Raw genomic sequence first — 11356 nt, 5'->3', positions numbered from 1 at the left:
TTTCTAACACATTAACTCAGCAATAACAGCTGAACATTTTTTAGCCAAGGTTGTTGTATCAAATGTTTAGAAGGTTTAGACAAGAACAATTTCAATTTTTGATAATGCCTATATAATTTAAAAGTAACTCAAAGTTTTAAAATTTTAACATTGGCCTTATGGGTTGCCATGAGGGTTACAAAATAACGATGTAAATGTAAACAATACCCCCGCCGCAGCAAACCTGCAGACTAAGCGAATTTCGACTTGTCTGATTACAATTTTTACTAAAATATTTCCATAAATAAGACATATTTATTCCCTACTTAAATAACATTAGATTTAACGAGTACTTAGGTTTGCTGCTACGGGGAAGGTAAAAAGTGTTTTTTGACCATACGTCAATAGTATAGGATGAAATCAATAAATTTGCCAAATTTTATCAATAGGCTATATATCCATATGTCCATTAGAATAACATGGGAATTTTAAATTACACTATTTTTTAATTTTCCCTGTGACCGTTTGGCATACAACAGCGCTAGGCTTCAATAGACTAAATTATTTCTTTTTTTAAGTTTGAAAAGAAATTGCAAAATTTTTTGTTTTTAGGGTCAAAAATGCGGGAAAACCCCATTTTTACCCCATTAAACCCCCCATAAACCCCTGTTCCCATGGTCCGATTATGCTGGATCGTGAACTCGTTAGAATAAACGTAAGTTTACACGTTTGTACCAAATTTAATCAAAATCGGATAATTTTTGCTCAAGTTATCGCGCTAACAGACACATATTTTATATATATATGAATTTGAACGGATAGGTAGTGCTTTTGGCTTCTAGGGACCTCAAAATTAAAAATTAAATCGGTCCCGGGTCCAGGTCTTACAATGAGTACTACGGTAATAGCATAGATGAAGGACTTCATCTATGGTAATAGCTTATTCCCTATATGGTAAATTCGCTAAAACAAAGAATTATAGCATATCTTAAAATCAAGCCACGACCTAAACACAGTACAAAGGAAATTACAATACAAAAAAAATCTGATAATGACCACTGATCAAATAATACAGAGAGAGTCTTAAGTTTACATTTAGATCGCAATTTGGTAACGACCATTGATCGAATAGGTACAGGATTTTACAGATTTTATTTATGTAGCTAAATGTGGTTATATAACAAATAACATTTATCTTATGTTATTGGGAATTAAAATATCTACACCATTCTGCAGTTTTAAATAACTAGGTATCACGATTACTAGAAAAATACCGGTATGGATCATAAACATCAACAAGTGACGTTTTTGGCCTGAAAATAAACATTATTTAACATCGCTTAAATGGAACTACTAAAACATATGTTCAATGCTATTAGTATAGGATTCGGGCCAGCATCGTCATTTGTTTATGTTTATGATCCATACCGGGTAATTTTTCTAGTATTCGTGCTAGGTATTCTCAAATTAATATTTTGATCTAAATAGGATATTTAGTAGGCCAAATAAAACTTCTTCAGGATTTGATGAGGTCCCAATGTCTTGGTTAAAATCAATCAAACATGAAATTTTTCAAACCGTTACCGGTAACAAATCTAGTTTTTCTTTAATCTGCTGCATATTTCCCAACATTACTGTATCAATCCAGGCTCTGCTTTCGATTTATTAAAGTGTTCAAGTTAAGAAAATAATGTCATTGATTTATTATCATGTAAACAGTAGGACAATTACAATGTAGGTTATACTTTTTTGTATAAATTTGGTGGCTTTTTGTTTATAAATTCAAACTACTTAACAATAGCTAGGGTACAATAGCTATAGTAGGCTATCTTTATAAACATATCTTATAAAGTGGAATTGGATTATTCTATCTATATGAATTGGGTATTTTTACTATACACACCAACAAGTAAATATATAATTATGTTTGTTTATTTCTCACTAATTGATAAAAAAACAACGTTGACTTTAGTTAATCATTTAATATTCTACATTGTTAAAAAGTCCTGAATAAAATATAAGTTAAGGGAATTGGTGCACCAAAAAAAGTTTTTTTTAATGGTTTTATACTGCCATTTTGTAGCCTGAAATTTCCGCAACGACATACGTAAGTAAGTTATTGGCCCTAGATATAATATAAAAATTATTTTTTTAGAGTATGTCAGCTGTTTTTCAGCTGGGGCAGAGGACACTAACTTTGACATTTGTATATTTTAAGTCCATCAAAAGAATTTTTTTTCAAATTCATTTTATATTATAACCATTTTGTAGCCTGAATTTCCCCGTTTCTAACGATATGCAACAATAAGTAAACTGTTAACCCTAAATATAGTATAAACATTATTTTATAAGAGTATGTCAGCTGTTTTTCAGCTGGGACAGAGCTTCCCATATTTTGTGGTTTTCCAAAAGTTATTTTTTTTTAGCACATATGTTCCTTTTTCTCAATAAAGTAGAGTCCCGCAAACTCGGCACTCGGTAAACCGGCAGTCTGGATAACTCGGGCATCACCTGGCTCAGAAAATTAGTGATATTTTAAGTCCGAGTTAAACATGGACTCAGCCAGCTCAAGTAAAATCATTCACAACTCGTACCAAGGATTTTTTGTACTATATCTGATGACTTAATACTGACTTGTAATATAAAAATACCCCCGCCACAGCAAACCTGCAGACTAAGCGAATTTCCACTAACCTGATTCGATTTACACTAAAATGCCTCCATAAAAATATCACATTATTTCCTATTTAAATATACTTAGTTTAAAGAGTACTTAGGTTTGCTGCAACAGGGAGGGTAAAAGTGTATTTTTTTGTAAAATGTTAATAGTTTAGTTTAGCATTGTAAGAAATGAAAGTATTTTCCAAACTCGATCAAAATATGTTCATAAACAAGGAAACTACAACAGTTGACTTATTCTCCATTAGAATAACATGGGAATTTTAAATATTTACAATTTTTTGGAATTTTCACTGTAACCATTAGGCGCACAACAACGCTTCAATATACTAAATTATTTGTTTTTTTAAGCTCTGCAAAATGGTTTGGAAAGAAATTGTAAAATTTTGTGTTTTTAGGGTCAAAAATGGGAAAAACCTATTTTACCCCATAAACCCCCTTTTAAAACCCCGTTTCCATAGTCCGATCATGCTGGTTTGCAAACTCGTTCGAATAAATGTAGGTTTACATGTTTATACCAAATTTCATCAAAATCGGATCATTTTTGCTCGAGTTATCGCGCTAACGGACACATATATATATATGAATTTGAGCGGATGGTGTTTTTGGCCTCTAGGGACCTCAAAATGAAAAATTAAATCGGTCCCGGGTCCAGGTCTTACCATGAGTACTACGGCCATAGCTTATTCCCTATATGGGAAATTTGCTAATATTCCCTATAATGGGAAATTCGCTAATATTCCCTATATGGGAAATTCGCTAATATTCCCTATATGGGAAATTAGCTAAAAGAAGGTTAAAATTCTTAAAAATTGTATTGTCCTTATTTTTAACCCTAGTTCCTGACAACCTGGCATTTCAAAAACTCGGCACCCTTCTAGTCCACATTATGCCGAGTTTGCGGGACTCTACTGTAACCGCTAAAGATATCAATTTGAAATTTTTTGTGCTTATAAAAGTTGCCTAGATTTATAATTGGAATGCATAAAAACATCACAATTACCAACAGTAAAAATTTAGAAAAATATATAATTTTTATTTAATTTTAAAAATATATTTTTAGCAGAAATCAAAAAAATCAAAACAATTGAAAATGTTATATTTTATACATTCCAAATGTGCAGAAAGACTAAATCTGTCATAAAAAAAAAAAAAAAAAAAAAAAAAAAAAACAGAAGTCAGCTATCTTTAATAGTTTTTGAGAAAAAGGAACATTTTTATGTTAACATGGATGAGGATAGGGCGCACCAACCCCCTTAATAAATAAAAAATAATTAAGTTCAATTCGGGTTGGATTTACAGCCCTAAATCTAAATTATCTTAAAGACCGCCGGGATAAATGATAAGAAACCGCATTAATCCGGCCAGGCAATTCAAGGCCATCCCTACCAAGTCTTGTATCTTAGTCGCAGCCGACAGTTTCTCAGTGTGTGGCGGGAACGCGTCAAGAGAAGACGTACATAGAGTAACAATGACGAAGTGGCAAAGAGTACGGTCTCAGTCTTATTCAGGTGAGTTCATACTATATGTAGTGTAATTAGTTGTAAATGAGGTTATGTTTCGTTTTAAAAATATTTTTTTGTAGACTTAACCTCTATAATTTTATTGATTTGTTTATTACTAATGTTATAAATTGTAGTGACGTAATTTTTAATAAAAAAATATGCTATTTACAAGTTTTTTACATGCCTTCACAGTTGCCATGTGAAACAATTGTTACCGGTAGACAAAATACCGGGGTTTTTTTACCGGTTTAATTAGAAACAATGTAAATTACAATTATTAAAACGTGTATAATTATAAACCCAATCAATACTTAATTACTGTACCAATTTCATAACACTATTGTAAAATGGTGTTTGTCGTACATATAATAAATTAATAAATACAATTAAGACTAGGATGTACGTTTCAACTACTGTATTTATAATGTAACTCATACCATTGACTATAAAACTAATAATGTTTAGGTTGTCTTATAAGTTATTATTGGTGTTGTCGATATTAAGATATTTTAAATCTATGAATAATAATAATTATGGTTCTCAAATGGGTAATAATCATGCGTTTTAGAACCCCAATATTATATTCATTACTTAGGGTTTGTTATGTACGGACTTGAATTAGGTGTTTCATCGTTGTATTGGAAAAAGAATGACAAATTTGTAAATGGCAGACACGTGGTATTAGTAAGAAACTGAAGCAAAAGCCCAAGTTAAAACAAGTCAACTGGGAATAAACTGATTTCATATAATTTCATTATTTTAGTTCTGCAATAATATTTACCTAACCCGCCATGTTAAACTTCCCTATCCCAAGCGTGATGTATACAACTTCCTTACTTCTCGAGTGATGTAAAGTATCAAAAACTCACTCGGTAATGTAATGAAACCCATTTAAATAACATTGAGTGATTAACTTAAAAAATATACCTCTATGGAGCCAACGACGTTCAACGCTAGAAATCAGCTGTGCTCTTGAATTTTATTGTTATGTTTTGAAGAATTTTCCTAACCTAGCTTTTTTTTGTTTGTAAATGAACGTTTACTGTTAGAAGATGAGTGAAATGGATGATGATTAATATTGTTCGTAACCTCCTGGATATTGTCGGGTCAGGTAAAATCTTGTACGTTACACGTTACGCAAGAGCGTGTTTACATCACTTAGGTAAATTATGCAACTCGCTTCCGCTCGTTGCACAACCTTCACCTGCGTGATGTAAAAACGCTCTTACTACACTTGTAAGGTAAATAGCTATTACGCAGCTGACGAAAAATATTACTACACCAGATTTATAGAGTTGTAGGTTCAACTGTTGGTACAAAATCCTGACTCACATCTTTACTTACCTCCTATTTTCTTTTCCACAATAGGAAGAAACGTACCAATTATAATTGAATGAATTTTAAAATAGCTAAAACAACTCACCCACGTTTTACAAAACTTTTTACATACCGGTACTGTATTTCGATCTGGGCTAATAAGTAATGATCAAGGTGTTTCCACAGAGTGAAATATGAACGAAGGAAAACAAAATAAGTCAAAATAAGTAATGTTACGCATCCAATCTCATAGTACATAAAAATTCTCAAAATCCTTTGCATTTATGTCTATACTAGTACCTACGTACATTATGGTCACCTTAAATTAGGCTCTTAAGCTCGGGAACGATGTCCTAAATTTGAGTCGCAAAATCGCGAACAAGAAGTAGTAATTAATTTCTCCCCTATTTGAGCAACAAGATGATCTGTCTTTATTAAATGATTATGATTATACTTAAAATTAGTATAAGAAGAGTATACATATATACCGTGTGTATATAAACTTATTCCACACAAGTAATTTATTTTTTTAATCAAAACCCTCTACTTGGGTTTGTGAAAATACAATGCACAAAAAATATTTAGACGATTTCCACAAGATTTTTTTGCGAACTGTTAAACTTCCTCCAACGATATTGTAGTTTTTAAAATCGGACGACAATAAAGGAGTTTGAGCCACTAAAACGCCTCAGTTTAATTACTCGTTGCACATCATATGTAACAATATAAAATTGGCAGAAACAGTTAAAGTTGCTAGTTCATTGACCGATTGACCAGTTTTATTTTAACACTAGAACAACAATACTTGATTTAATTATAGCAGTGTACGCACAAGTTGAACTAGTGTGTCTTGCAATGTATTTTATAATGCTCTTGAGCTCTTGAACGAGTTTAACCTCTTGAAACGTTTATGGAACGTCAAACGGGAATACAATCCAGAGGAAGTTGAAAGATTCAATAAATTAATCTTGTGAGTTTTGGGATTAAATCTTAGGAAACTAGTGTGAAATAGAGCATTAATGTAAAATATGTATGTTATAAAAGGATAGAGGAATTACTACAATATACAAAAGTAAGTAAACAACGATTTAGACAATTCTCACAAAAGGATTTGAAAAATGATAGTTTTATTGCATTTTAGCAGCTGAAAATATGCCACACCAATGAATTTATATACTCCTACACATATATCTACAGGTAATAAATAGGTACTTGATTCGGCCAAATACAGTTCATTATATGTTATTGTTTTATATCAGGTTTATAAAAACGTAACTTTTGAGACATTTTAATAAAGCCAGGGAAAATATAGCGTTTGTTACAATATAAAATATATCAATTAAACTATCATTCTAATAGCCAAAACATGGTATTTAATTATGCTTGCCCGGAAACAAAGCCCGTGGGATTTAAATATAATAAAGAAACCTAAACCCATTGTTCATAGTTTCACCCCGATCATATTGATGATTTGCTAATGCATAAAGTACATAAACACCTTTTTATATAATGTATGTAAACATGGTATACATCAAAATGTGAGATTTAAACTATAAGTAGGCCTAAAGCTCAACAAAGATTTAAAATTTTGGTTTTAGCACGATTGAACCAATGTCAAACATATCATTGATAGTAGAATAACTTCTTCTATTAAAACATTCACTCTACCAAATCAATATTTGTATCAAAAAGTGTTATTGCATTTTACAATAAGTATAATACGATGGGATGGATATCAAAGGATCCAAAGACTTATTTTGTGTCAATGCGTTTAAGTAGCTTCCCACTCTTAAAAGATTGTTCTGCACCGGAATTATTTAATAAACCAATAACTAATGAAAAATCGTTGTTTAAATAAACGGTTATTACCTTACGCCAGCTATTGGTGAAGAGAACTTTTGTACTCTGTTGATAAATATCTCAAATTTTCAACATTCAAAATTCACTGGTTAATATTTCTAAAGAACTCAACATTTATCTAATAAATTGTAAATAATTAACATTCTTAACTTTTACAAACAATAAATGACTGTTGTTCACGATTTGTAAATTTGCCGGATCTACAGTAAAGTAATTAATTAGAATTTTTAATATCGTCTACTATGTTTGCTGGAAAATGAAAACGTTTCAAGTTATTTAATCGACCCACACAATAGTGTCGTGGTCCGTGTGTTATTGGCTGACACGTGTGTTTATTTTTAACGTCCACGCGCCAGTCGCCAGTGAGCCATAACGTTTATTGTGTGTTGTGTGGCGCTTCGGCCACCTGATGAATGCCTGGCTACCCGCCAAAAATCGCGACAAAACAAGCAAGTGGAACTGATCCGTCTTGAGAGTGAATGTTCTTCCATATAACTCATAACTGTTTTTTAACAGAGGGCCAGGCCAGGCTTATAAGTAGACCATGGGATTGCATCGCAGCGAGAACAGCTTATTGTGCACCCTCATTCGCAGGTCCTAATTCTCCGTCAAATCCCAGGTTCTTGGTGAACCATGAGACCCTTTTGAGTATAGTAACATGTTCTTCCCTTTGATTTCCATTTGATATAGGCCAAGGTATCTCAAACGCAGACCTTGTAGGGTTGGGCACATAATCACGTGGAAGGCTGTCTCCTCCTCCTCTCCACATTTCCTATATAGGAGGCTTTCAACTTCAATTCTCATCCTTGTGTAGATGTCCGTGGAATACCCAGTGCCCGCTGATGAAGCCAACCACCTTCCGCGCAGGGTATTCCTATATTCAGCGCATTTACCGCTATCGCACCGGTAGGTGTCTGCAGCATTCGCTTTGACTGTATGTTGCCATCTGTTCTTTCCCAGCCCCTTCGATGTCCTATGCTCATCCACTGGTAAACAGCTCTCCGTGCTGTGTTGTAGGCAATACCAAATGTCGGCTCTAGCGGGCTTTCATCTCCTTTGTTTGCCCACTTGGCAGCTCCCTCATTGCCAGCAATACCTTTGTGCCCTGGAACCCAACTAAGGATAACCTTGTTGTTCTCTCCCAGGGCTTTCATGGCCTGATGACAGTCCCATACTGGCTTAGAGGTAAAGTCAAAACTGTCAAGTGCCATTAGTGCTGCTTTGATGTCAGAGTTCATGTATATGGTGTGGCCTGTCCCTGTCAGACCACGCTCCATACACTCTTGCACACTTGGACAGGGTAACAACTTATGTCTGGAATTCAGTGACCAGATACCCCAGGCTACGCAAAACTGCGACTTGGGCCTGACTCATATATATTCCGCCCTAGTGCCCGTTGGCTTTTTCGAGCCATCCGTATACCAAGTGATCCCCATTTTCATGTATTCAGGTTCACCTTTATTCCAGGCAGTCCTGTCAACAATGTTGACATTGTATGGCTTTTCTAGATCTGGGATCTTCACCATCTTGTCTGGTAACATTTCCAAGGTGTCCATACGCACTGTGTCCACAATCCTTGTTTGCTCACTGGAAGCATTATACTTCCAGTTGCCACTGTAAACCATTCTGTAGGCTGCCATTCTTGCCCCCCTAACACAATGATGTCGAGAGGTGGGAGGCTTAGCGCTACTTCCAGGGCTGTTGGGGTGCATCTGGCTCCTGTAAGGCATGCCACTCGCTGGCTCTTTTGTAGTCTTTACACCTGTAGTTTGCATTACCTTGGTCCACCAGACTGCTAAGCCATACACCATAATCGATCTTGCAGCCCTAGTGTATTGCCAGTCAGTCATTTGTGGGCTTACTAACCCAACAACCCTCATCATCATAAGTGTGGTCTTTGAGCGTTGCGTTGGTCTGTTGTCTGTGGTTACATGTGCAAAATGGCTGTCACAGGTTAGCTTGTCGTCCAGCCTTATTCCTAGGTAACTGTTTACTCATACCTTATAAAATATAATACACAAAATATAAGACAAATAAGATAGCAAACTTTGTCTGAAGATGACATCAACGCCATAATCGAAAAATAACCCTATTTGCAGTCCCAACAGTTGATGGTCGACCTAAAATATTGGTGCAAAGCAATAATTTAAATTCCATTAATTTCCTAAAATGACTCACTCATATTACGCATGTACGCATTTCCCAATTCAAAGACCATCAAAGATAGTCATTTAAATGGACCACAGTTAGTTAAATGAGGTCACTAAACCAGTTGACACTTACATCTTTATAGTTGTAATCACAAAATCTCTGGACTGGTCAAATTTGGGCCGAACTAGATCTGGGCGGGGCTCCGAGGCAACGTGAGGCGGAGTTCAAAATTCTTTTTATCTCTGTCCCATGACCTCATAATCAAACGGTCTTTCACATCCCCTAGATAACTGATAAGAATGAACATTAGTCGATCATCAAGACGTATTCAACCGAAGTTGTTGATTCATACGTTGCACTTGGCATAAGAAGGATATCAATGTACAGTATTTTATGTTGTATTCTCATTTATAAACTTCAGTGATAAAAGTGGGAATTTAAGGGATAAAATGGGATAAATATGAGTAGTGTATATGTTGCATAGAGTTAATACTTTTCAATTTATTTAAGTAGAGGGTTTGGGCTCGTGAAGAAAGAAAATGGATTTTTGTTGGACTCAAGGTATGTAAGAATTAAATACATTTTGATAGTCGAAGTTAAAAAAATTTTGTTTATAGTTTACATGTACTATAATGTTATTCTAACATGTACATTTTGATTAGAAAAATAATTTAGTTATCAATCCGACAAGTCAAAAGTTACACTTGTGGTGACTAGACTTTTCAAATTATAAAAAAAGATTGTTAATGAATTATTGCGTCCATGGAGCTACTGAAGTTAGCTTTTCGAGATTTAAAGATTTTGTACGAACCTCCCACACGAGTGCACACTATTCAATTTAATTTTCTTTTGGGTTTTCACAAAGTGATGGGTGCTGGGGATATTTGATGTTGAGGTTAACAATTATTCACCCTTTCTTTTTGGCATAGTTTATTTAGTACATGGTAAATAGGGTATATCCTATACTCTAATACCACCTATGTCTGTCTACCTGTATGTCTGTAATATTGAAATTCAGCGGAAGGATTTTGATCAAACTTTGGAAATATCCTATACTATAAAACGAGCTATATCTGTCCCGTATGTAGGTCCCGGGGACCGAGCATTGCTCGAGGTGTGTACGTCATTTGTTCAAGAGGTTAAAAATAAAATAAATGACGAGTAGAACAATAATACCCCCGCCGCAGCAAACCTGCAGACTAAGCGAATTTCCATTTGCCTAATTGGATTTACGCTAAAACGTCTCCTTAAAAATATCATATTTTTTCCCTGTTTAAATAGTATTAGCTTAACGAGTACTCTAGGTTTGCTGCAACAGGGAGGGTAAAAAAGTTTTTTTGGTAAAATGTTAATAGTTTAGTATGAAATAAATGGATTTTCCAATATCTCAATAAATATGAATTTGAACAGTTGGTGTTTTTGAGCTCTAGACCTCAAAACGAAAAAATTAAATCGGTCCCAGGTCTTACCATGAGTACTCACTACGGCAATCGCTTATTCCCTATATGGGAAATTTGCTCAAATGAAAAAAAAAAAAAACGGTTAGATTTAAAGATTTAAATCGAAAATAAGAAAACCAAGAGTTTTATTGTTGTAATATGACTTTTAGTGTTAAATTGACTTGAAAAAAAACCATTGTAATTAATGAAAAATATATAGCCTATATATATAAATACCTCCGAATCAAAGGGCTTTCACTGGATAACTATGACATACCGGTAGTAAAAAAAAGAAAAACACAACAAGTATCACCTTGCCAAAAAATACTGTTTTATTGTTATTCTGTACAACTATATTTTTTTGGATTGCCAAGTTTTCAAAGAAAGACTTTATTTTTATGAGACAGCGCAAAAAAGAAAAGAAGC

At 34.0% G+C, this 11356-nt stretch overlaps 1 protein-coding gene across 1 annotated transcript in view; it reads left to right on the top strand.

The window, feature by feature from the left end:
* Positions 1 to 4097: 4097 nt before the first annotated feature.
* The window catches only part of LOC128997156 (uncharacterized), a 32829-nt gene continuing 25570 nt past the window's right edge, over positions 4098 to 11356 (top strand). Inside the window, exon 1 of the mRNA XM_054422743.1 lies at positions 4098 to 4169. Within this exon, the coding sequence (XP_054278718.1) occupies positions 4130 to 4169 (40 nt within the window). The 5' untranslated portion in view covers positions 4098 to 4129. The remainder of the gene's footprint in view (positions 4170 to 11356) is intronic.

Source organism: Macrosteles quadrilineatus, unplaced genomic scaffold (genome assembly GCF_028750875.1).
Source record: "Macrosteles quadrilineatus isolate MER2022 unplaced genomic scaffold, UCM_ALF_1.0 Scaffold_6__1_contigs__length_79288215, whole genome shotgun sequence".
Taxonomy (NCBI): Eukaryota; Metazoa; Arthropoda; class Insecta; order Hemiptera; family Cicadellidae; genus Macrosteles; species Macrosteles quadrilineatus.
This window is presented reverse-complemented; position numbering and strand designations above follow the sequence as displayed.